This window comes from Eucyclogobius newberryi, unplaced genomic scaffold (assembly GCF_026437365.1).
Source record: "Eucyclogobius newberryi isolate DKJ021-1_F unplaced genomic scaffold, fEucNew1.0.hap1 SCAF_1, whole genome shotgun sequence".
Lineage (NCBI taxonomy): Eukaryota > Metazoa > Chordata > Actinopteri > Gobiiformes > Gobiidae > Eucyclogobius > Eucyclogobius newberryi.
In genome coordinates this window covers 23,337,192-23,359,131 of record NW_027315723.1, presented here as the reverse complement: position 1 = coordinate 23,359,131, position 21,940 = coordinate 23,337,192, and the positions used below count along the sequence as shown (strand labels likewise).

The 21,940-nt window shown below is 38.6% G+C and overlaps 1 protein-coding gene across 1 annotated transcript in view; it reads right to left on the bottom strand.

Annotated features, from left to right (window-relative positions):
• Window positions 1–524: 524 nt before the first annotated feature.
• cd2ap (CD2-associated protein) overlaps window positions 525–21,940 on the bottom strand; it is a 46,353-nt gene continuing 24,937 nt past the window's right edge. The window contains exons 11-19 of the mRNA XM_072440478.1: window positions 18,291–18,327; window positions 17,948–18,010; window positions 14,175–14,313; window positions 13,644–13,762; window positions 10,885–10,997; window positions 8,950–9,030; window positions 7,911–8,125; window positions 6,217–6,280; window positions 525–3,221 (exon numbers count right to left, since the gene is read on the bottom strand). Of these exons, the coding sequence (XP_072296579.1) occupies window positions 3,180–3,221; window positions 6,217–6,280; window positions 7,911–8,125; window positions 8,950–9,030; window positions 10,885–10,997; window positions 13,644–13,762; window positions 14,175–14,313; window positions 17,948–18,010; window positions 18,291–18,327 (873 nt within the window). The 3' untranslated portion in view covers window positions 525–3,179. The remainder of the gene's footprint in view (window positions 3,222–6,216; window positions 6,281–7,910; window positions 8,126–8,949; window positions 9,031–10,884; window positions 10,998–13,643; window positions 13,763–14,174; window positions 14,314–17,947; window positions 18,011–18,290; window positions 18,328–21,940) is intronic.

Genomic DNA, 21,940 nt, shown 5'->3' with positions numbered 1-21,940 from the left:
TTTCTCATCATTCTGAAAGCTATGGCTTCTTTGCAATGGGAATCGTCCCGACTCAGCTAATGCTCAACAGACGCCGCCTGTCAGCCCATATCTCAGCTGCTTTACTCTCAGTTTAACCTCTGCGTTTCCACTAAAAACCAGACAACAGAAGCTAAAACTGCAGCTTCAGAGACGGCCCAGTTTATACTCAAAGGTTCAGAAACGGCATCAGGTTTCTTCTAGTTTTGTCCTCTGATTATGAATCCTTATACAAATGTAGCATTGTATTCATTCTGGCGGTTGTCACGTTGTAATTCAATAGTGGCTTTAAATCAATGGAGGCTCTGCTCTACATTCAGACCAGTCTTCATCTTCGCCTGTCGATCTGCGGAACATTTATGTCACAATGAAGTCACCCGCACAAAGAGCATCGTCCCATCAAATTCAAAGCGCCAAAATGACCTGTGAAAAATGTACATATGTGCGATCCATAAGTGCAGAGGAAAAGGGTGTCTGAGTAATGAAAGACGAGGTAGGACCAAGACTTGTATTAAAGATATTTATTTTGTATGGAATCTCAGCTCATGCAAGAATACAGCTCTTGTAAACAAACAAACAAAATCACATGAAAATATGTTATAAATTCGCTCCGGTTTCTTAACATCTTGTGGAATGTAAAGTCAGAGGAAGAATGTGTGTTTTTATGAGGGTTTATTTTGTCCGATTTACGAGGCATTTCACAGAGAGCTTTTTCTTAAGACATTTGTGAGATAAAAAAGAGGAATGGCGAGTTTTACAGCAGCTGAAGCACAGTGCAGTTCGGACGCTGTGTCCGCCGTCTGCTGGCAATAAAAATGTCTTTAGAAATTACACATTTTTTAGATATATTATTTAACTCTATCACCCAACTTTGTACAGCACTGCTTTGTGTTCATTGTAAAAGCTCATTTGTGAAGCTGCTAAATGAGATAAAGGGGGCAAAATTGATCCCGGTGCTCGTCTCATGGAACGGTTATTGCTTTGCCTGGAATGTTCAACAGTATAGCATTAAAATGATGCATCTTGGATAAAGAGTCTTTAGTCAAACGGGCCAGAGTGTCAAATGGAGGCATGCAGTGTTGTTGACTGAATTGATGCAGACAGAAGAGCTCACGTTTGTTTAAGATGGCATTTTTTCAGATTCATAGCCGAGTGGAAAATTTACTCTTGGATTTAACCCTAATTTAGATCTGTGTGTTGGAGACTGTCTTTCTTTCTTTTACTCTTGTTTTACGGAGGATTTATTTAGCATTTTTGCTTGTTTTGGTTTCGTGAATTCATCCAAAACATTCACATGAAACATTTGGGTTGGGCATTGCATTAGTCTTTGCCTAGAAAGCCCAGAACGATATATCTCAGTATTTTTCACACTGATCGATATCACTCTTTGTAAAGTATTGACCGGTCCTTTTCAGATAAACTGAACACATGTCAAAGTTCTGATATGGGTTTGACTCGAGACTCTCGATCACTCGTTCTACCACTTTTACAAATGTAAAAGCAACACAAATGTAGGAAACATAACATAACAACCAGATGGTGACCGTTAACCTCACTAAACCCCATTTGAATATTTGCATAAAACTGCGGCGTAAAGCTCCGACACCGCAAAAAACGCACATTCAACTTTGGCGGCAACTTTACATTTCATGACACTGCATCAGATATCGAAGGATTACTTTTGGGTGATCCATTGGAGACAGATGTGGAACGTGAGAGGACAGACAAAAAACATCACTGAGCATCGAACACGGCAACCGTTGAATCACTGCTTTGGATCAAACGGGGGCTGGGTACAGTGTGGAGCGCAGTTTTAACACACATGGTCTTTTTTAGAGCCCCTAACAGAAGAAATGCCAGAGTTGTGCTTGAATCTGCTTCTCCAGTCCCAGTTTACTTCTAAACCAGTCAAACTGTTATTTTTGGTGTTTGTTTGTGGTATTTCTTACGTATTATATTTAGACATTCAGGGCCCAAGCAGGAAACGGGGAGGGGGAAGGGGCGTGTCAGCACAAAGTTAGATTCAATTACATAGTCGCTTAGAATACAGTGGCGCCCTCTGGAATATTAAAATACACAAGATGGAATGGGACGGAGCCTTTTTTTGTTTGTTATTTCAAACATAAAACTTCTCCATAGGATGGAGAAAAAAGTAAATTATGGCCCCAGCCCAAAAGGAGAAATGTTCATCTCCAAAGAAACAGAGGCCAATTTGAATCACAAAGGCAAACCAGGGTTGATACGCAGCCCTTTATCACCGCTTGCAGTTTTAATGAACTGTTCTGGTGTTCACAGTGACCCCTGATTTGGCTACAATGATCAGACCGAGCTCAGAAGCAGGTAGCGATTTTGTTCAGAAAATTCCAATTATATTTATACCTTATTTACAGTAGTAGAAAACAGCTCTTCTACTTTACACAAATATGTACTTCTTTTAAAACATCTGCAGTCACAGTCACGTAGTTTAGATGCTCAGTGAGATTATGGACTTTAACACATGTGAACATTCCCAATTTAAAAAACAGAAACAGAAGAGAGGAGATGAGGCCCACTGTATGGACTATAGACATGTCAGTAGACTTCAAAAATAGACATTTACAATACCATGCTATAGATTCCAGACACCATCTTGGTAAATAGAAGCTCCCAATATAAATACTTACAGATTTCTGAACAGGCACAGTAGTGTTACCCTGGATAGGAATGTAGAAAAACATAAAAGACAAAGAAAAGATTGCCGTGAAGAAAAGGAACATTTATGCTAGCTTGAATCATGTTTTAAAAATCAAATCAATCAATCAATGTGAATTATAAAAAAGGAAATAGAAGTGGAAGAAGCAAAGCGCCCCCTGCTGTCCAAAGTCAGTAGTAGTGAGAGCGAGCCTCGTCCTCAGAGGGACAGGTTTCAGCAGTAGTCGGAATAAGGCCGCAGCTTGGGTTGGCAAAAGAAAAAGAAATATCTGAACAAAATTAAGTCAAGCTCGAAAAATGTGCAAAATGGAAATATTACAAATACAGAGCGTCTGTTTGTAAAAAGATTGTGCTGGAGGTGGTGGTCCTCTTTGAGACTCGGCCCATCTCAATGGAGGAGCCGTAAAGCTCCTACGCTCTGATTGGTCGACAGCTGACCGTCAGGCTTGCGTGTGATTGGATGATGGGCTTCACGTCAGGTGGACCGTCCGCTTCAGTTTTTCTATCTCCATCTGCACAAACAGAGAAAATGTAGTGTTTACTGAGGTAAATGAGACTTTACAAACGGCACAGGATGAAGTCTACTTCAAACACATAGGAAGAATTCTGTGTTGCCTGCTAAAAACCTGTTCAGAGATTTACATTTACTTGGTTAAAAGGCAAAATTTACTTTTGAAAACTACATCTCCAAAGTTCCAGGTTGTTTTAGTAAGTATGAAAACACTCAATAACATAATACTTTAATGTTAAAAGCAGTAGCAAACAGTGAGCTGTCCGTGTGAGGTGAAGAAGCCGACAGGCTACAGCCTCTTCTCTGACAAAAACCCCCAAATGCTTTGGAACCGAAGATCTTTAAGTCACTCTGACAATGTCGTGTAGTTTCAGAAGAGTCATACAGTATGCATCACCCGAAATGTGGTCAAGTTGAGTTTGAAATAAAATTAATATAAATTACTTTACATTTGACACTTCTAATCAGTATTAAGCCTACAGTTTATTTATATGTACATCAAAGCAGGAAATATGCTTTAGAATAGTGTGAAATATCATTAGGAGGATCTTCAGCTTGATCAGGAGGTCAACGGCACAACAGACTTATCAAACATAATTATTTACAATATTTTGATTAATATACATTAAAAAAAAATCAGTCTAATCACCCCATATTTAATTTTTTTTTACTAAAACACAGACAAAATGAAGACAATCAGAACATAAAATACCTCAATACATCTTTTTAACACACAAAGAAATACGGTTGTGTGGTATCAGTGTAAATCATCGTGGCCTTCTACCATTACAAATAAGATAAGATAAGATATTCCTTTATTGTCCCACATGGGGAAATTTCGTTGTTGCAACGCAGGTAGATACAGAGGTAGATACAGAAGAAAAGAACAGATCACTTATAGGAAGTCTGAAAAACACTTTCAGTAGAAGATCTCTTATAAACAAAACCTCCCATTATCCAAGGGATGGAGGGGAAAAATAATAAAGATAAAATAAATAAATAAATAAATACCATTGCATGTGATCACGACAGTAATTGCACTTAATTAAACGCATGAGATCAACGGGAGTGTCACACATTCCTGTGGCTCGCCTCTCCTTCACCTGGAAAGGATGCTTCCCGGGACTCTCTTGTGGGCATGGTTTCGGGGAAGTGTCATAGGTCAGCGCGTCCCTGTAGTGCCCTGTGGCGGTCGGAGCGGGCCTTTTCGGACCTCCCGGCGTGACAGCATGAGCGTTTGAGGGCATTAGTGAGCTCACAGCGGGCGCACTCCCCTCTCTCTGCCCGGGACCACGCTGTGCAGAGGTGTTCCTGAGCTGAATCCAATACTCCCGACTGTCATTATGTCCGCTCAACTCAAGGCCAACGCGCTCACTTATCGCACAAAGAGGAGGGAAAGACGTTCTATCGGAGACTCTCTTTTGACTGTGTGTTTTTTCCATCCTCACTAAATACATGAGAAATCACTGCATTTCATTCACATCCTCTGCAAACTCTCCTCAAACGGACACAACCCAATTGTCAAGCTTTTGTGAGAGAATTTGCAAGAAAGCCGCCTTCTAATTAAAGAAGAGTCATAAATCGTATAAAAGAACAATAAAGGCTTTGTTTTAAAGTGTTTTAAATGGTATACGGACCATTTAATAATAAAAAAATAAATAAAAAAATATTATACATAAAAATTAATTGATTTTTGTAGTTTTTCTTCAGTCAGTCGTTGACTAATATTGAAGATATCTTGTTTGAATTTAGATTTTTTTTTTTTTTTACTCTCTGAATTTAAGCTGCTGACTGACTGATTTGTGGTCTTGAAAATGAACGTGTTGAATATTTGAAGGTGAATTTTTCATTTGGAATTTCCAAACATTTAAAAAGGTATAATGCAAAATGAATTAGCTGAATTAAACCAATTCAGACGTGATTATTCTAGGTTAAACAATTCAGCGATAAAATTTCCCATCAACATTTGAAATAAAACATGTGCTAAAATATATTCTCTTCCATGTTATTGATTTACATGGGAGAAAAAAATAACTCTGCTATGAATAGTTTGGGGCTTTACTGCATCTGCTCATGTTACTCAGTGTTTTGTCTCTCATATTGACACTATTCCTCCTCATCATAAACATTAAACTCACCATCAGTTACTTTCCACGTTAGGCCACAGTTATCTTATTACTTGATTTACGGATTTTTAAATCGGCGCAGGAGCGTGTAACAGATTTAGCGTGTTTTATGTTTTAGACAGACAGAACTGACGCTTAAGTGTGCACCCTCCCCCACCCACCCACCCAGTCATGGCAAAACGCGCTGAAGAAAATGCGGTAAATGGGTTTAAAATGTGTATTTGCGATATAAAGGTGCGCAGCAGACAGAGACGGGCGCGCGCTCTCTCCCCGGGACTGCGGGCAGGGACGGAGCTCTTAGCGGCTCCGTCACAGACTTCCGCAGGAGTTTGGCGAGAAATTGCTTCACGCGCTCTTGTCTTTTGACTTAATATTGCTTTTTACATTTAATTTAATGCTATTTTGCTTTGTCGGTGGTACTTTATAAAAAAAAATTGGTAATAATTAATTTGATTTATACTGTATTGTATAAATCAATAATCTAAGTGCGGCGGATCCGTAAACCAAGTACTATAATAACTAAGGCCATAGATGCATCTTAGAAGGAACTGTACCGAGACAAATTACCTCTGTGCCTCTTCTGTCCCAATGCAATAAAGCGACAGATTTAAATCTTAATTCCATAAAACTAACCATTAGAGACACAAAAAAGGCATTGAGGTCTGAATATTAAATGAATAAACCCTTCATTAGGATTGCGTGGGAAGGATACACTCAAATTGGGCAATAAAACCAATTTCTAGAAATAACTTCCCATGGATCTCATTAACTTTGAGGTAGAATCAAAAGTGTGTGACCTTTATTATTCGACTTTTTCTTAGTGGTTCGTTCCTGTGCGTGTGTGTGTGTCTCCATGGAGATCGATGGTACCTGCAGGGCCAAGCGCTTGTGCCGCTCCTCGTCCAGCTCCCCGCGCAGCTCCAAGATCTCTTTCCTGGGAAACCGACAGATTAAGTCAATACACGTTCAACACACTTTGAAACGGAGGCAATATTAAAAAGAAAGTGTTTTGCCCTCGATATTAGCGGTAACAAGAGCGTTGCAAACATACTGCATCGGCACAACTGTCGAGAGCGCAGGGTGTGGAATTCTAAACAAGAGGCGTGATCATGCCTAAACATGAGGCCGTGGTCTGGTGCCTCTGTAAATGAGCTTCAAACTGGAGACGTGATACTATCCCCACGTGGAGATAATCACGATATGGGCATAAATAACTCAAATTATACATTAAAGAATAATACCGTCCTGTGCCTAAATAGAGCAGAGACACTGTCTGCACACGGGATATGTCCCGAATATGGTTAAAGCGTGTAAGAGTCATTTAAATGTTTTCATTTTTTCTTCTTATTTAACAAATGTAACAGTTTGATGTTCTGTTTTTCAATTGGATCCAATTGAAATTCAGCTTTGTTTTGCACAACACAGACGTTGGTTCTGGGCAGAACAGTGGGGCCAGAGCTTGACCGGAATGACCGTCACAGACCATCACATCTCCTCGCCACAACCGCCAGCGGCTTAAAACCTCAAAGGCCAGGATACTGTCATAACCAGGTTATTGAAATCAGGATATGGTGTTTACATGGCCACACACAAAACCAGGATACTTAAAAACCCTGATGATAACTGAGTTATTGGTGCAAATGTAAACACACTTTCACTTGTTGGACGACAAGCGTCTCCTCCAGTGAACCGCCTGTATATGAGGCGTGACTGTAAACATCACACACACGGATGGTGCTTTTGAATGTCAGTTACCGGTCATTGGTTCAAACACTATCACCATATGGACTGGCACCATCCCACTCCAGTGTCCAGCCTCTTCACGCCAGCAGTAACGTCGGCATGGTAGCAGAAGAGCGCCCGGGCCAAGGCGCCCGTTAACGCTAAGATATGGGGCAATAAATGGCCCTTGATGTTTTAATTTCATGTTCCGCTGGATTATTTATTGTCCGTAATAAGAAAACTGTACAAAACTGCAAAAAAAAGAGAAAAACTGAAAACAAACTTGCTAAAAGGTATATGTCTAATTTAGCATTGTCATGACACTCGATGCTAATTTTGGAACCTGATGATCAAAATAAATGCTAAATAATAAAATCTCATTACAGAACTGTTCAGGAAATGTAAATATTTGTATCAATATTTGCTCAAATGATTATCTAGTTTTGATAAGTTTTAGTAATGATTAGTATCAATTTTTTTATACTTCTGACAACCGTCATCTGCAAGACATTTACAGGCCCATTTTAACACATCAGAATCAACTACTTCTATTCATCCAGACATGCAGCCCATCAGCAGAAGAAATATAGTAGTCAAAATAAATAAATACAATTAAATACCAGTATTGCAGTAAGAATAGAATACTATAAGTCTGTTTTTTTATTAGTTAATGCCTCTTGTACTGAATTGCAAAATGTTATTGTAATCAACAGAATCGTGCATGCATGTGTGTGTGCGTCGTGTGTGTCGTGTGTGTGTGCGATGCGCGTGTGCGATGCGCGCGTGTTGTATGTGTGTGCATACGTGCTATTGTATGCGTGTGCGTGTGTGTAATGCCTTACATTTGCTGAGCCTTGAGAAGCTCCACTGTCAGCAGCAGCTCTCTCATCTGAGTCTTGAGATCCTCGAAGCCGCCGCTCTGGTCCTCTGGCTCCAGACGACCTTTGACCCCGGGGCTGGGCCCCTCTCCAGTGCCTCCGGGAGCTGGAGGGCTGGGCTTGGCCTCGATCAAACGGCTGAGATGAGACGGGGACTGGGGCCCGGTGCTGCTGGAAGGCTGGAGACAGAAGCAGAGTTAGGACCCCCAGGTCGAGATTTGTATCGAGAGTTGAGGCTTTTTCTTTGTACCGGTAGTTGATTTTTTTTTTTTCTTGTTGTTGTGTATTGTCAGTTCTGGGTGTTTGTTTATCCTTTTTTTTCTTTTTTCCCCAGTTTAATGACTGAAGTACTTGGAGACCAGGTGCCACGATGGAGCAGCTACAGGAAACTGCCGTCCTCTCTCCCCTTCACATTTCCTTGTATGACAGCTGTGTGTGTGAGTGATTGGTGACGGTCGATGAGGCCGAAGGCCGCCTCGCCTCAGGGCAGCTATGGCCTCCAGGTGAGGACTGAATAATGCACTTTAAAGCGCTTTGTGAAAGGCCCAATATAAATCCAATGATTAATCACTTAATAATAAATAATTTATTACTATATTACTTATAGCAATAACGAAAATACACACATTCTGATGTTGTGATTTTGGGTAACACAGTAGCCATATCATAAGAAACTAAATGTATTTACACAGTGGTTCGTGGTCTTCTTGCGCTGCAGCCGTTCTCTGCTGTGTCTGATGCACTAAATGTTGTGGCTTACTTGTGTCAATGACAATAAAACATTTCATCTTTGAATCTTCTAAATGTAAAGAAACAATTAAAACATTTACTTCTTAAACAATTTGAAAACTGTCAGAATACTACAACCCTTAGTAAATACACTATAACATGACATGCCTTTTATGGCTGTACACTCCTGATATTAACCATCCTCATTGTATATCTTTTAAATAAGAGTTATAAATCCATATTTTTAACAGATTACCGCTTGTATTTTCCTTACCTTTTCAGTTGACTTTGGCTTAGATGTGTCCTCTTCATCCATCTTAAAAAAGGACTTCTCCACATTCACTTCCTTGTTGGGCTGAAGAAATATGAAAGAGTCTTGTTATTTTTAAATAAATCACAGAAATAAACTCATGATATGGTGATGTTTTCAGTCCACTGAGAGTTTGAGACATAAATATGGTTTTGTACGATCTGTATGATGAGGTATCACCAAATACATATCGGTGATAAAGTTGGGACTTTATAATTGTTTGGAAATGCTGGAGCAAAATAATATAAAAATCATAATTGTTGATTTAGGAATGTGCCAAATTTGAATATTTAGTATATAATCTAAAAATAAAAATAAAAAAGAAACATAAAAAGCCTATAAAGAAAAATGGAACAAAACCTTTTTTAGCACATTTTTGTATTTGAACTTAAACCATGACATTTGCAACTTATTTCTGAAGAATTTACATAATATTGTCTGAATATTGCCATTGTAATAATACAAAAATAAAGATATACATTTTTGTCACAATTGCCCATATTCAATCCTTAATGACCATCAACATTTTTGACCAGTGTTTATTCTAATTATTAAATGAGCAAAAAGTCTCAATTTTGTTATGCCAATGTCTAGTCCAGGTTATTTTTAGACTTTGTGGGCCACCATAGTCTCCCGTATCTATGGAAACACTGAGTTACACATGTTTTTGTTCTAATTTAACAGATCATATTGTGTCTTAATACTCATACGTCTGGTGCGGCCAAGCCAATTAGTTCAGTAACTTGTAAAACTCAATCAAACTTATTTTAAAATTGTGGCGCAGTGGTTTAAGGGGCTGCACATGTGTGGTAGCCCTAGCGCCGTGGGTTCGCTTGTCAGCCTCGACCATTTGCTGAATGTCTCTACCCTCTCTTTCCCCAGTTCACGCTAAAACTGTCATGTCAAATGAAGCCATCGAAAAAGCGTGAAAGAAAATCAGAAACGTGATTGGCGTTAGCTACGGCCTTTGGAAAGCGCAGTGTTTCAATAGCGCCACAAAGAGCCACGCGCTGTGAGTGACACTTCGTCTAACGTTGACTTCCTGTCCGTTTGAGGCACGTCAAGGAGAGAAGAATAGAACTAGTCATTGTGTAGCCGTGTGTAATTCAAGAAAAGAAGTTGTGTCCTGCTCTCAGTCATAGCACAACTAGAGCGATTGTTCCCATGACGATATTCAGACAGTCTTATGACAATCCATGTGCTAAAACACATCTGAAATGACACATTGCACAATTTACTGTTGTAAAGGAATGTAATCAACCTGATGGACCAGTGCAACTAAACCATAATTGAGGTGGTCCTTGAAAAAGAGGTCTCACATACAATTGATCTGTGTTTTTCTTCAATAAAAAAGAAAAAAAAAAGTCAATCTCAATGATCCATCAATGGTTTCTCACCTGGTTAAATAAAGGTTAATAAATACTAATTATGAAAGCTTCTTGTTTGAGCCACATGGTCTGAAATTGAACCATCTAAAAAAGCGAAATACAAAAACCCCTTACATTTAAATACGATTTTAAATTAAACGATTGAATGTGCTTGAGGAAATGGATTACAACTACGAATGGTCTGATTTTTTTTTTTTTAACCGATACTTGTCAATACCAATAGTAGATTTTAAAATGCACAGCAAGGTTGAAGTAAAAATCACAAATTACTGCTTCACTTTAGTAAAAATAACAACAGAATGTATCCATCACGCACATTACAATTATTAGTTGAGCGATTGAGTAAATACACGGCCATATTTTTAGCCTAAATGTTTTACTAAATCGCCTGTTCGTGGGGGGGAGGGGACACGGGGCACAGACAGGGGGGGGCATATCCTTGCACCGATACTATAACCGATCCCCGCCCCTAATTTCAACTACTGTATGTAACATTTATCCAGTGCCTTACCGTGTGTGCTCCAAACTGTGTGGGCGGTCTCTTCCCAGGCATCTTTGGTCTGTCTACGGTCGGGTGGGACAGCTTGAGTGAGGCGGACGTCAAATCGTCAAAACTCATTAGATCTGAAATTTAAACAGGAGAAAGATCCAATGTTGAATTTCTGTGACACAAACTCAATGTAATTCCAGTGGTTTATTGGACAGTGGACTGACAATGAAAATAATGCAAAGAAAGAAGATAAATCAGCTTATTTCATTTCAGCTTTGTTCACTAAAGACGACACATTGTGCTTTTTTTGGTAAACTACCACACGTTGTTAATGATTATTTCACCACAAGCGGGTGCATAACCTTCTAGTAAGTGCAGAGCCGTGGACAGGGGTTAAACGTTTAGAGCACCGCCAAGCGAGGATTACTCAAATACACATGAACCACTCAAAAGTACAACTAGAAGTACGCCAATGATGAGGGAGAACCATAACTATATGAAGCTCAGTTTATATACACCACACTGTACAGAAGTGTAACAAAACCATGCTCCAGTTACAGTTACATGGCTTAAGAGGTCTATAGCTCACAGGGAACATGACAGAAAATGCACAGAAGGGCCTAGCTGCAGTCTTTAGAGGCCTGTAGGAAGCTTGTGGGACTGTTGTGTAAGAGCACTTTGCACCTCTCCTCTGTTCAGGGCTGAGTTCTGCTCGTGTGTGGAGATTCAGAGCTCCACAGTGACGTGCGGCCCACTCTCCAGGGGGCGACTTTTAGCACATTTTTTCAGCACTTTAGTCCCAAACCTCAACAGCAGAAATAATTTTAAAGTGCAACTACAAAATCCTTTTCACGACTTTCCCCTTTCACGTTCCCAAGAGCTTAAAATTCAACACTTATTGATAAGTCATAAACTACCGCAGCATAAAGTAACCATTTTATTTTAACGTCTTTGTTTCAAGTTGTAAGGTGTCCTAAAGTTTTCCTCTGATTAGATTTGATATATCACGCTTTTAGACATTTTATTTATTTTTCACAGTTATGCATTTGGTTGATTAGCATTTTGATAAAAGGTAAGCCACTTCTATTACTCTATTACTCAATAATACTTTGTTATTGTAGACTGTGCATAGTATAAAGCTCAAAAAGTGGTATAATACAAAGTAGAGTACATTTTGAGCAGGGTCCATCACTGGCCCCGTTTTTGTGCTCTTGTGTCACATCACGAGGAGGACTGGGAAAGTGCTGTAAGGATGTCATGACGTGATTTGTTCTTTCAAAATGTTCAAATTGACATCGCTGATCCCGAAGCATTGCCGCCTGCACGTTTTCAAGTACAAACACAGTAGAAGGAAAAGCGCGTCACTCTTATTTCTAAAACGTTTGTCCCTGCGATTGTTCTGACCCTTCTGAATGTTGTTGCGTTGACGCTACAGCGAGTGCGCCGTAATGGCAGTTTGTTTCTGTGGCATTCGATCGGAGTTAGCAGCGGGCTACGTTAGCGCTTCTCCACTTCAGCAGTGCTTTTCCTTTGTCTTCTAAAGCCGTAGCAGTCCCATATTTCAGACGTGCAATGCATTTAGGAGTGATGTAAGCCCAGTATTGTCCGTCTCTCCTATTCGCGCTTCAACGAGTGTTACGTTTGCTCTGGTGCTGTGTGTGTGTCTTAGTAACTACTATTCTAGGTAGATACACAGGTCATTAGCTTGATTTGTTTTGTAATATTTATTTATTTGAATTAGCACAATGTGTATTAATTAATGTCTCTGCAGAAGCTTCAACAAAAAATGCAGGGGTTTGCGAAATAGCTAAATTAGAGCTAAACATAAGAGATGGGCAATATATCAGAATTTAAATAATATCATGAATGTTGTTTTGAAGATATAATTTTTTTACATTAAGTTCTATGGTTTGGAGTAAAAATGCAACAAAAAGAGCTGATTAAAAATAAAATGAAAAGGATATGTTGTAAAAGGGGTATAAGACTTTATTTCTGCTGAACTTTAACTAATACATGTTTTGAATGAATACATTTAATACATTTCTGTTAAAAATCACATAAAATCGTCTGAATATCGTTATCAGAAAAAAATAAAGATCTTCATGTTTGTCAGTATTTCCCACCTCTACTTCAGTCTGTCATAACAGGACATTCAACATTAAACCTAATAAAACACGTAACTTAAAGGTTGAATGGACAATTTTTTTGGCCCAAATCTGAGTCTTATTTCCTTGTGGCGTGGACTGACGATTAGTCCTGCCACGCATCAATCATAAAACTCACCTAACTTCACCTGCAGCCGCGTGCAGCTAGCCCCCACATTGCCGCATATTTAAGCGCATTGATCTCATCATATCATAATATAGTTCCCTCAGAGTACAGGACAAAATGAAGACGGAGAAAGACAGTTCGAGTTGACGCAGAAGTGGACAGAAATCTACGGAAGATGAGAGATGCGATGCGCTCCGTCGCGCTAATAAACAAACACACGTGTGTGTTGTATCAGTCCGCACGGGGGAGTGCGCATGCGCACTTCCACCTGAGTTCTCAAATCGCTGAAAAATCGTCCATTGCGCCTTTAAATGTAATTTATTATCATTGTACTTTATAAGTTCGGTACAACATATCACATGTAGTCTTGATAAACAAGGTAACATAACAGATCTTTCCCTGAAAATGTTTTTTTTCTGATATAAGAACATAAACTGCTGTCATTACTCTTGATTACAGGCTCAACGCACAAACCTGTGGTGAACATTTGCGCAGTGTGTGGTCTGTACCTGGCTCTGCGGGTTTTTCTGCGACTTCTGCAGCAGGAGCCCGGGGTTTGGACACGGGTAACTGCGGTAACGGCTCGGGCTCTGGCTTCGAACGAGTAGAAGGCACCTCTCCATTATGTCTGCAAAAGATAAAATGTAAGTGATGAAGGAAATAACAGTAGGGAACAGATGGACAACCGCACAAAATAATGATGTGCAAACAGGGACCAGAAATGTTTATTCATTCTTCTATTTGCCTTCTAAATTTAAACTTTTAGTGACAGCTGAGATGTGATGTCTTTGTTCAGAATTGCTATATGTTTCTGTAGTATGTTGGTTGTTCTCCATGTGCATTTTTAGCTTTGAACTCATTGCCACTGATAGTATTAATAAAGTCGTAACACTAATACAAATAAATGAGTGAGTGAATCTTTTACACAAATTAAAACCGTTTATCAAAATGATAAAAATCTACAGCAAATCCTTCTGACTGACGACGTGCCGAAGTGACTCTCATAACTCATTATTCCTATGAGTTATGAGAGCACTTACCTGAGGCTGGCTGAGGGGGCTAGGGGCTTGTCAGGCCGTTTGGGTGGATGGCTCATGGGGCGGACTTTCCCGGAGGCCGTGGGTTTGGGCGGAGGGAGCGGAGCGGGCTTCGAGTGCTTTTCTGGCATTGGTTTGTCAACTAAGAGAAACAAAACATCAAAAACAGAGCTGTGTCAGGCAATCAGCAATCAGTTTGCTTGTTGGTTTTTGACCTTTGTACAAACAAGCCACTCTTTCATAACAATTTCCAAAATCACTCACACCAAGGACCACTTTTGAAATTCCACAGCCCATCCAAAAAAAATAGGTCACGCACTCTAATATTTTGTAGGAATATTAGAGCTCACACTCGCTGTGGCATAGTTTCCATAAGCTTCTGTAATATTAAAATATTATTTTTCACCCGTTGATCTTGTATTGATGATGTACATTACAGTACATTAGTTTCTGCTTCTCCTTAGGTGTTTTCTCTGCTCCCTTCTTAAACATACTGACATATTTTTTCCATGACCACGGGATGTGTCTTTCAACTCACTGAATCAGTTGGATTCAAATAACGTGTTGTAGCTGAAAGATCATCACCCATGCAGCAGTTATCCAGGAGGAGAAGACCTGCTGTATTTTCTTTGGACAGGCAGTGTAGTTATGAATGGGAATAAATATATAAAGAATATATCTCTATAAAAACAAAACAAATCCATCTATAAATATGTGCATACATACATTTTTAAAATCATTATAGTAAAAATGAAAATGCAAGTGCTCTCCTTTAAACAAAGGCAATCTCAGCATATGCGTCTGCCGCACGGTGAAAAGAAAAGTTTAATGTACAACACTACTCCAGCCTGTGAGCTTTGAATGAATTTGCCGCATTCAGGTAATGTATGCAAATTAATGAAGGTGTTTTATAGGAAATTCAGAGAGGAGGGCCACATTTACATGTAATTGGTAGCTGATTGAAAGCAAACGTTCAAGTGTAATCTTCCACACGAGCGTCAATATAGTGCCCTCAGTTTCGTAAACGAACAATTCTTATATACTATAAACGGTATAATGTTATAAGTCGGGCAGTAGCATGTTGTAACTTCTCTCTCCATGTTTTTACTTGTATCAAATAGTTCAAAGTGGACTTCATTGGTCAATGGAAACATGCAATAACTGCCATTTTCTGTACAATCAAAGCTATACTATTTAGGATTTATCAGGAAGGATGTGGGCACACAGTATTACAATATCCATTATAGTGTGCGATGTAGAGCTTTTGTGTCAATCAAGATTCACATTGTTGAAAATGTCACTAAAAACAAAAAGCATTTTGCTCCAGACCATGATAATTGTGATATATGCTCAGCCGCTCCACAATATTATGAACCTGCACTCTCACGGTCAGAAGATAATTGGTCAAGAAATGTAGGTATCAATCAAGCTAAATTATGATTATATATATATATATATATATATATATATATATATATATATATATATATATATATATATATATATATATATATATATATATATATATATATATATATATATATATATATATATATATATATATATATACATATACACACTTCTACATGTACAGAGCCTACAGAGCGTATTCTTCTACATGTACAGAGCCTACAGAGCGTATTCTTCTACATGTACATAGCCTACAGAGCGTATTCTTCTACATGTACAGAGCCTACAGAGTATTCTTCTACATGTACAGAGCCTACAGAGTGTATTCTTCTACATGTACAGAGCCTACAGAGAGTATTCTTCTACATGTACAGAGCCTACAGAGAGTATTCTTCCCTCTAATCACTCGTTTGAAGACGGTGAGGTGAAGATTTTAAGCAGGGAGAAAAGATGGTTTGAAAGAGGAGTTAAGGAAGCTATTTTTGTTAAAAAAAAAAAAAAGACCTTCTTTAAACAGAAATGGAGGGCTCAGATTCAATCTCCCTGGTATCTATAATGGTATACTGAACCCCTGGAAAGGTAGAGGACCAGGACCAGGACATTTATATGCTAATCAGGTACTCAGGGTGGTTGAGCCAGGGTCTCACAAAGACAAAGAGGATTCTAATAGCCCATTAAGATTCTGAATAGGTTAGCTCGGTAGATACAAGGGGGGAGTTTCTGTTGAAACAAACAACTCTTTCTACTTTAGGAAGGCTCCGCCCAATGGGCTGGACTTACCACAGAATAGGATAAATATCGGAGTTCTCGACCTAAATTCTGTTATTGACAATGACTCTTGGATGAGAGTCGAAACGTCTATTTTTTCTAACCGAGTCCAGATGACTACAACTGAAGCTTTTTCTATTCTTCTACATGTACAGAGCCTACAGAGCGTATTCTTCTACATGTACAGAGCCTACAGAGCGTATTCTTCTACATGTACAGAGCCTACAGAGCGTATTCTTCTACATGTACATAGCCTACAGAGCGTATTCTTCTACATGTACAGAGCCTACAGAGCGTATTCTTCTACATGTACAGAGCCTACAGAGCGTATTCTTCTACATGTACATAGCCTACAGAGCGTATTCTTCTACATGTACAGAGCCTACAGAGCGTATTCTTCTACATGTACAGAGCCTACAGAGTGTATTCTTCTACATGTACAGAGCCTACAGAGTGTATTCTTCTACATGTACAGAGCCTACAGAGTGTATTCTTCTACATGTACAGAGCCTACAGAGCGTATTCTTCTACATGTACAGAGCCTACAGAGCGTATTCTTCTACATGTACAGAGTCTACAGAGAGTATTCTTCTACATGTACAGAGCCTACAGAGCGTATTCTTCTACATGTACAGAGCCTACAGAGTGTATTCTTCTACATGTACAGAGTCTACAGAGAGTATTCTTCTACATGTACAGAGCCTACAGAGCGTATTCTTCTACATGTACAGAGCCTACAGAGTGTATTCTTCTACATGTACAGAGCCTACAGAGAGTATTCTTCTACATGTACAGAGCCTACAGAGTGTATTCTTCTACATGTACAGAGCCTACAGAGCGTATTCTTCCCAAAGTGTGCATGCAGCATTTCACTACTGGACTTGTCTGAAGATGTAATGGGATCACATACAAACCACTGCTTGAGCGCCACCAGGGCCCACGGCAACATAATCCAATCATATAGACACGCTCATCGTGTTAGCAAACGGAAATTAAATGACGGTGTTGGAGACGATGACAGAGGACGGTAAAGTTTGAAAGAAAAGCAATTCATTAATTAAAATTAATCAATGCAATTTTCTTTTAATAATAAAACATGTGGACATTTATAGCAAAACACGTTTTACATATGACATTGTCGCTTGAAAGTCTCCAACTGCACAATATACTGCATACAAGAAAGTGACTGTGTAGTAGTGTGTAGTGATGAGAAAAGAAAATCTGCATATATTTTGATGAGCACAGGCAGAAGTCAAAATCAGGTTTGTTTTTGTTACATAAAAGTTCAAGTCAGTCGGAAGTAGTAGTAGTGGTCAATAGCGAGTCTTGACTGAGGACATTGCAAATTAAATAAAACAGAATTAAATTTAAATCATAATTCAATATATATGAATTTATTTTATTTTTAAACAGATTAGTTAGACATTTTTCTTTCATAAAATCCTTACCGGCTTTAAATCTCATTGTATAGCGTTTGTGAACACTAAAACACCCGCGCATGACTAATACCTACATTACGTTACACACTAAAGTTTTGCAAAGTTTATCTTGATAAAATGATGTTACATTTCAAAAGTGTGTCGTACAATCGGTCTTACCTTTATCCTCTGTCCGGCTGGAATGAGGTTTCTTGTCCGCACTTGGCACCTCTGGTTTATGCACTGAAAAACAAAACATTTTAAATTAACTTTTTCAAGCGTCTTTCTTCTCTATTGTGTTTCTGCTTTGAATAAATCAGGTCATGAGCAGAAACAATTCAATGTCTTGCAAACCACAGTTCCATGCACACAGGAAGTCAGCGCAGTAAAATGCAGACAGTTACAGGAAAAGCTGCTGTGCCATTTTACAGACGTGGCATCATTTTTTTTTTTTGCATAACTGCTATATATATTGTACATGTAGAGTTAAACACGTTTTATTAAATCAAATCAGAGCACTCACCGCTTTGCTTTGACGGCGGCGGTGGCTTTCTTGGTTTCTATGAAAAGGAAAGAGAAAAAAAAACTAGATCAGATTAGAAATCAAGTAAACATGCAACAAATTCAATAAAAGTTAAAGACGTTAAATCTAACATGCGTGATTCAAAGGCTTTGGATGTGCGTAAAACCACTATTCAGGGCCACATTCTTGCATCAGGTGAAAAAAAAATCTAAAAAGACTGCTCTGTTTAAAGGAGCTCTTTAAAGAGTAAATGAGGTCAAAAATAGTGCTTGTGTGTACTTTGAGCATGCACTTTTTAAATGTATTTAATCAGGAATGTCCCATTGGGATGACTGTCGGTAATCTCTTTTTCTCGAGAAGCACAGTTACAGTTTGACTCCATGAAGAATAGATGTTCTTCTGAAGATTGACATAAATCCAAATACACAGTACAGTCTTAACATCTACACATTTAGACAATAAGACTTTGTTACCTAAAAACAAACCATAGATCCCATTTCCAAACCTTTCAGTAGTAATTATACTTCATTACACTTAAAGAAGTTTTTTTTTATTTAAGTAAAAGTATGTGTGCAAAAATACTTAAGTTAAAGTATCACTTAAAGGCGGTATGGCCGATTTTTCGGCGATTTGAGAACGCAGGCGGAAGTGCGCATGCGCACTCCCCTGTGCGGACCGATACGACACACACGTGCGTTTGTTTATTAGCGCAACGGAGCGCATCGCATCGCTCGTCTCCCGTAGATTTCTGTCCACTTCTGCGTCAGCTCGAACTGTCTTTCTCCGTCTTCATTTTGCCCCGTACACTGAGGGAACTATATTATGATAGATCCATGCGCTTAGGCACGTGGAAACGTGGGGACGAGCCTGACGCGGCTGCAGGTGAGCGATAGGTGCGTTTTATGATTGATACGTGGACAAATGATTTATCCACGCCACGAGGAAATATGATACAAAATTTGCTGGAAAAAAATCGTCCATACCACTTTTAAGTAAGACATGACAACATAGTAAAAACAAGCACAGCAGACATAATCAGACATGATAAAATACACAGGAAATCGCATAAAGGTGCGTGAATCTAATACTAAAGTGCATTTAGTAAAAGTGCCCATGACTGTGCTCTCTACTATGACTTTCATACGCGTACAAACACACACACAGTGTTGTGGAAAATAACATGTATAGGTGTCTCTCTAATGGTCACATCTTTTAGTGAATTGATAGTTATTCCTTAAGTTGTTTCTTAGATGAAACAAAGGTGGCGCTGTCCAAAGGTCAATTCATCAATTTCTTAATTTTTTATAGTGAATTTAAAGTATATATATATTTAGTAGTATATATATTTAAAGTATATATATACCAGTATATTTTTGCTTTCTCAAAGCTGAGACTTGAACTAAAAACCTTTAGGGAGAATGGCAGCATGAACATTCCTAAAGTAACTCCTCAAACTAAATGAAAAGTACTTCCTACTTTTAAATCCAGTTAAAGATGTAGTGAATTAACAGTAAAAAGTATCCACTCACTGCATACAAATGTTACTTGAGTGCAGTCCACCACTGGCTAAAACCAAACTTCAGAACATGCAGATATATTTAAGCTGATATAGTTTCCATAGAAACAAGCAGGTGTAGGCTCATCCTCCAGACCTCAAGCTTCAATTTTGTGGAGATGCAAGCCAGCTCACAGTAAAGATGTTTTTTATACATTTACAGAGCAACAAAACAAAAAACATGACTTTGCTTTAGTCTATTTTTAGGCTAAAAAGTGACATACTGTGCCTGTGTAAATACTTGATACACTCCATCTTTACCAAAGAAGATAGGGCTGTGCAATCAATTACATTTTGACATGTCATTTTTAATCATTGCTGATCAGCTCAAGTCCGTCAGTAAATCTTTAAATTAGACCAACTAAAATAAAATACAATTGTGAAAAGAGTACCGCTATATAGAGTTTAGGATGTGGTAGATTCATTCAACAATAGCACCCTGTGATTGTAAGATATACTGCAGATAGTGTCATGACTTAATATATCCAATTCACATGCTACTACCACAAAGTCACGTCAGAAAAAAGATACTGCGATGGCTCTGGTCCTTAGCAACCATCATATATCACCTTTTAATCGATCATCGTCGGCGTGTAATCCTGGGCGTGGGCGACTTCAGTAACAAGCCCACCCTGTGATTACACATCCTGGTTGTGCTGATAAATGTGCACCTGTTTAAGCTAATTCAATTATGCAGCTAAGCATCAGCAGCACACAAAGGAGTCACGCTGCAATTTGGCACATTACATAGCCCCATATAGGAAATGCCATGTTTTAATAAAATATGCATGGATGTTTGTAAAATGTATTATGCAAGTCTGTATGAGCGTATTCTTACTCGTTTTTTTCCATTGTTTATGCACAAACTGATAAGAAAAACAATTGAGTTCGCAACTCTTATCTTAACCTTCCGTGTCTTTATATACAGGCTGGACTGAAAACAAGTGTATCCAATGTGAATATCATCATGAAGTGAATGCATTGTCTGGGGGAGGAGGGCTTGCAACTCTGAACCCCCGAGTTTGTTTGTTTGAGATGTAATTGTAAAAACTGATGATACTGTATGCATGTCTGTATGAATATTTCAATTTCAAAAACACAATTGAATCCTCGACTGAATACAATTAAAGCTGATTTAAAATGTTTTGCAACTCGAAATGAATATTCATCACAATTATGACGTCAATTTCATTTTGCAGTGGGGGTCCTGGGTCATCTCAGTCCCCTACATTTGCAATGTACATATAATAGACCTGAGCGCATGATTAAAAATACAAACTAAGGCTAAGATCAGACTTATAAACAAAATAATATAATAATAATACGTAACACAAAATGAACGGACCACAACGACTAGAGAGAATAAATTTAAAGAAAACAGAAGTAGATTTCAACTTAACATAAATACAAACAAAGTCACGGCATATTTAAATTAAAATAAGCGTCCCATTTGGTCCAGAGTCGGTCAAATTTGTCCATTTCCAAATTAAGTCTGAAAGTCATCGTTTCCATCCGTCTGATATCAGATGTCAGTCCAGTCCTTGATCGTTGGCAATGCATAATGAGGGCTCAATGCACTTTTCACGTTAAAAACTAAAATATTGCTATTGGCTGATTAGCAGAAAAGTGTCCTGATCTTTCTGTGTTCTTAATAACAGAATTGGTCTTTAATAAGATTGGATTTGACTCTACTTTCAAAAGGAGCACTATGTAACGTTTGGCTTTGGCTGAAATGTTCTTCTGCATCTTAAGGCCTCAGTTCAGAAAATGGGTGGATTAGAATTCAACGGGCGAGTCAAGATGCCAAGTCAATATGTTTTAAGTGTGATGTGATCGAGAGGTGGAGCTTTGGCGCGACTGAATAGTCTCAAGTGGGAACAAAAAAACACAGTATGTGACCGATTTCACACTAGAAGAGAGACATCTTTCTATTTCTCACCAAGATCCAATATGTTTTTGCATGCATTTCATAACTGTAATCACAATAAACAGACTTTTAAAATTGTTTCCTTGCACACCTTAGCATTATTATTCTTTATTGTATATACCATGTAGATTAAGATGAGCTTGAAATTATTTTACCATTTTAAAAACG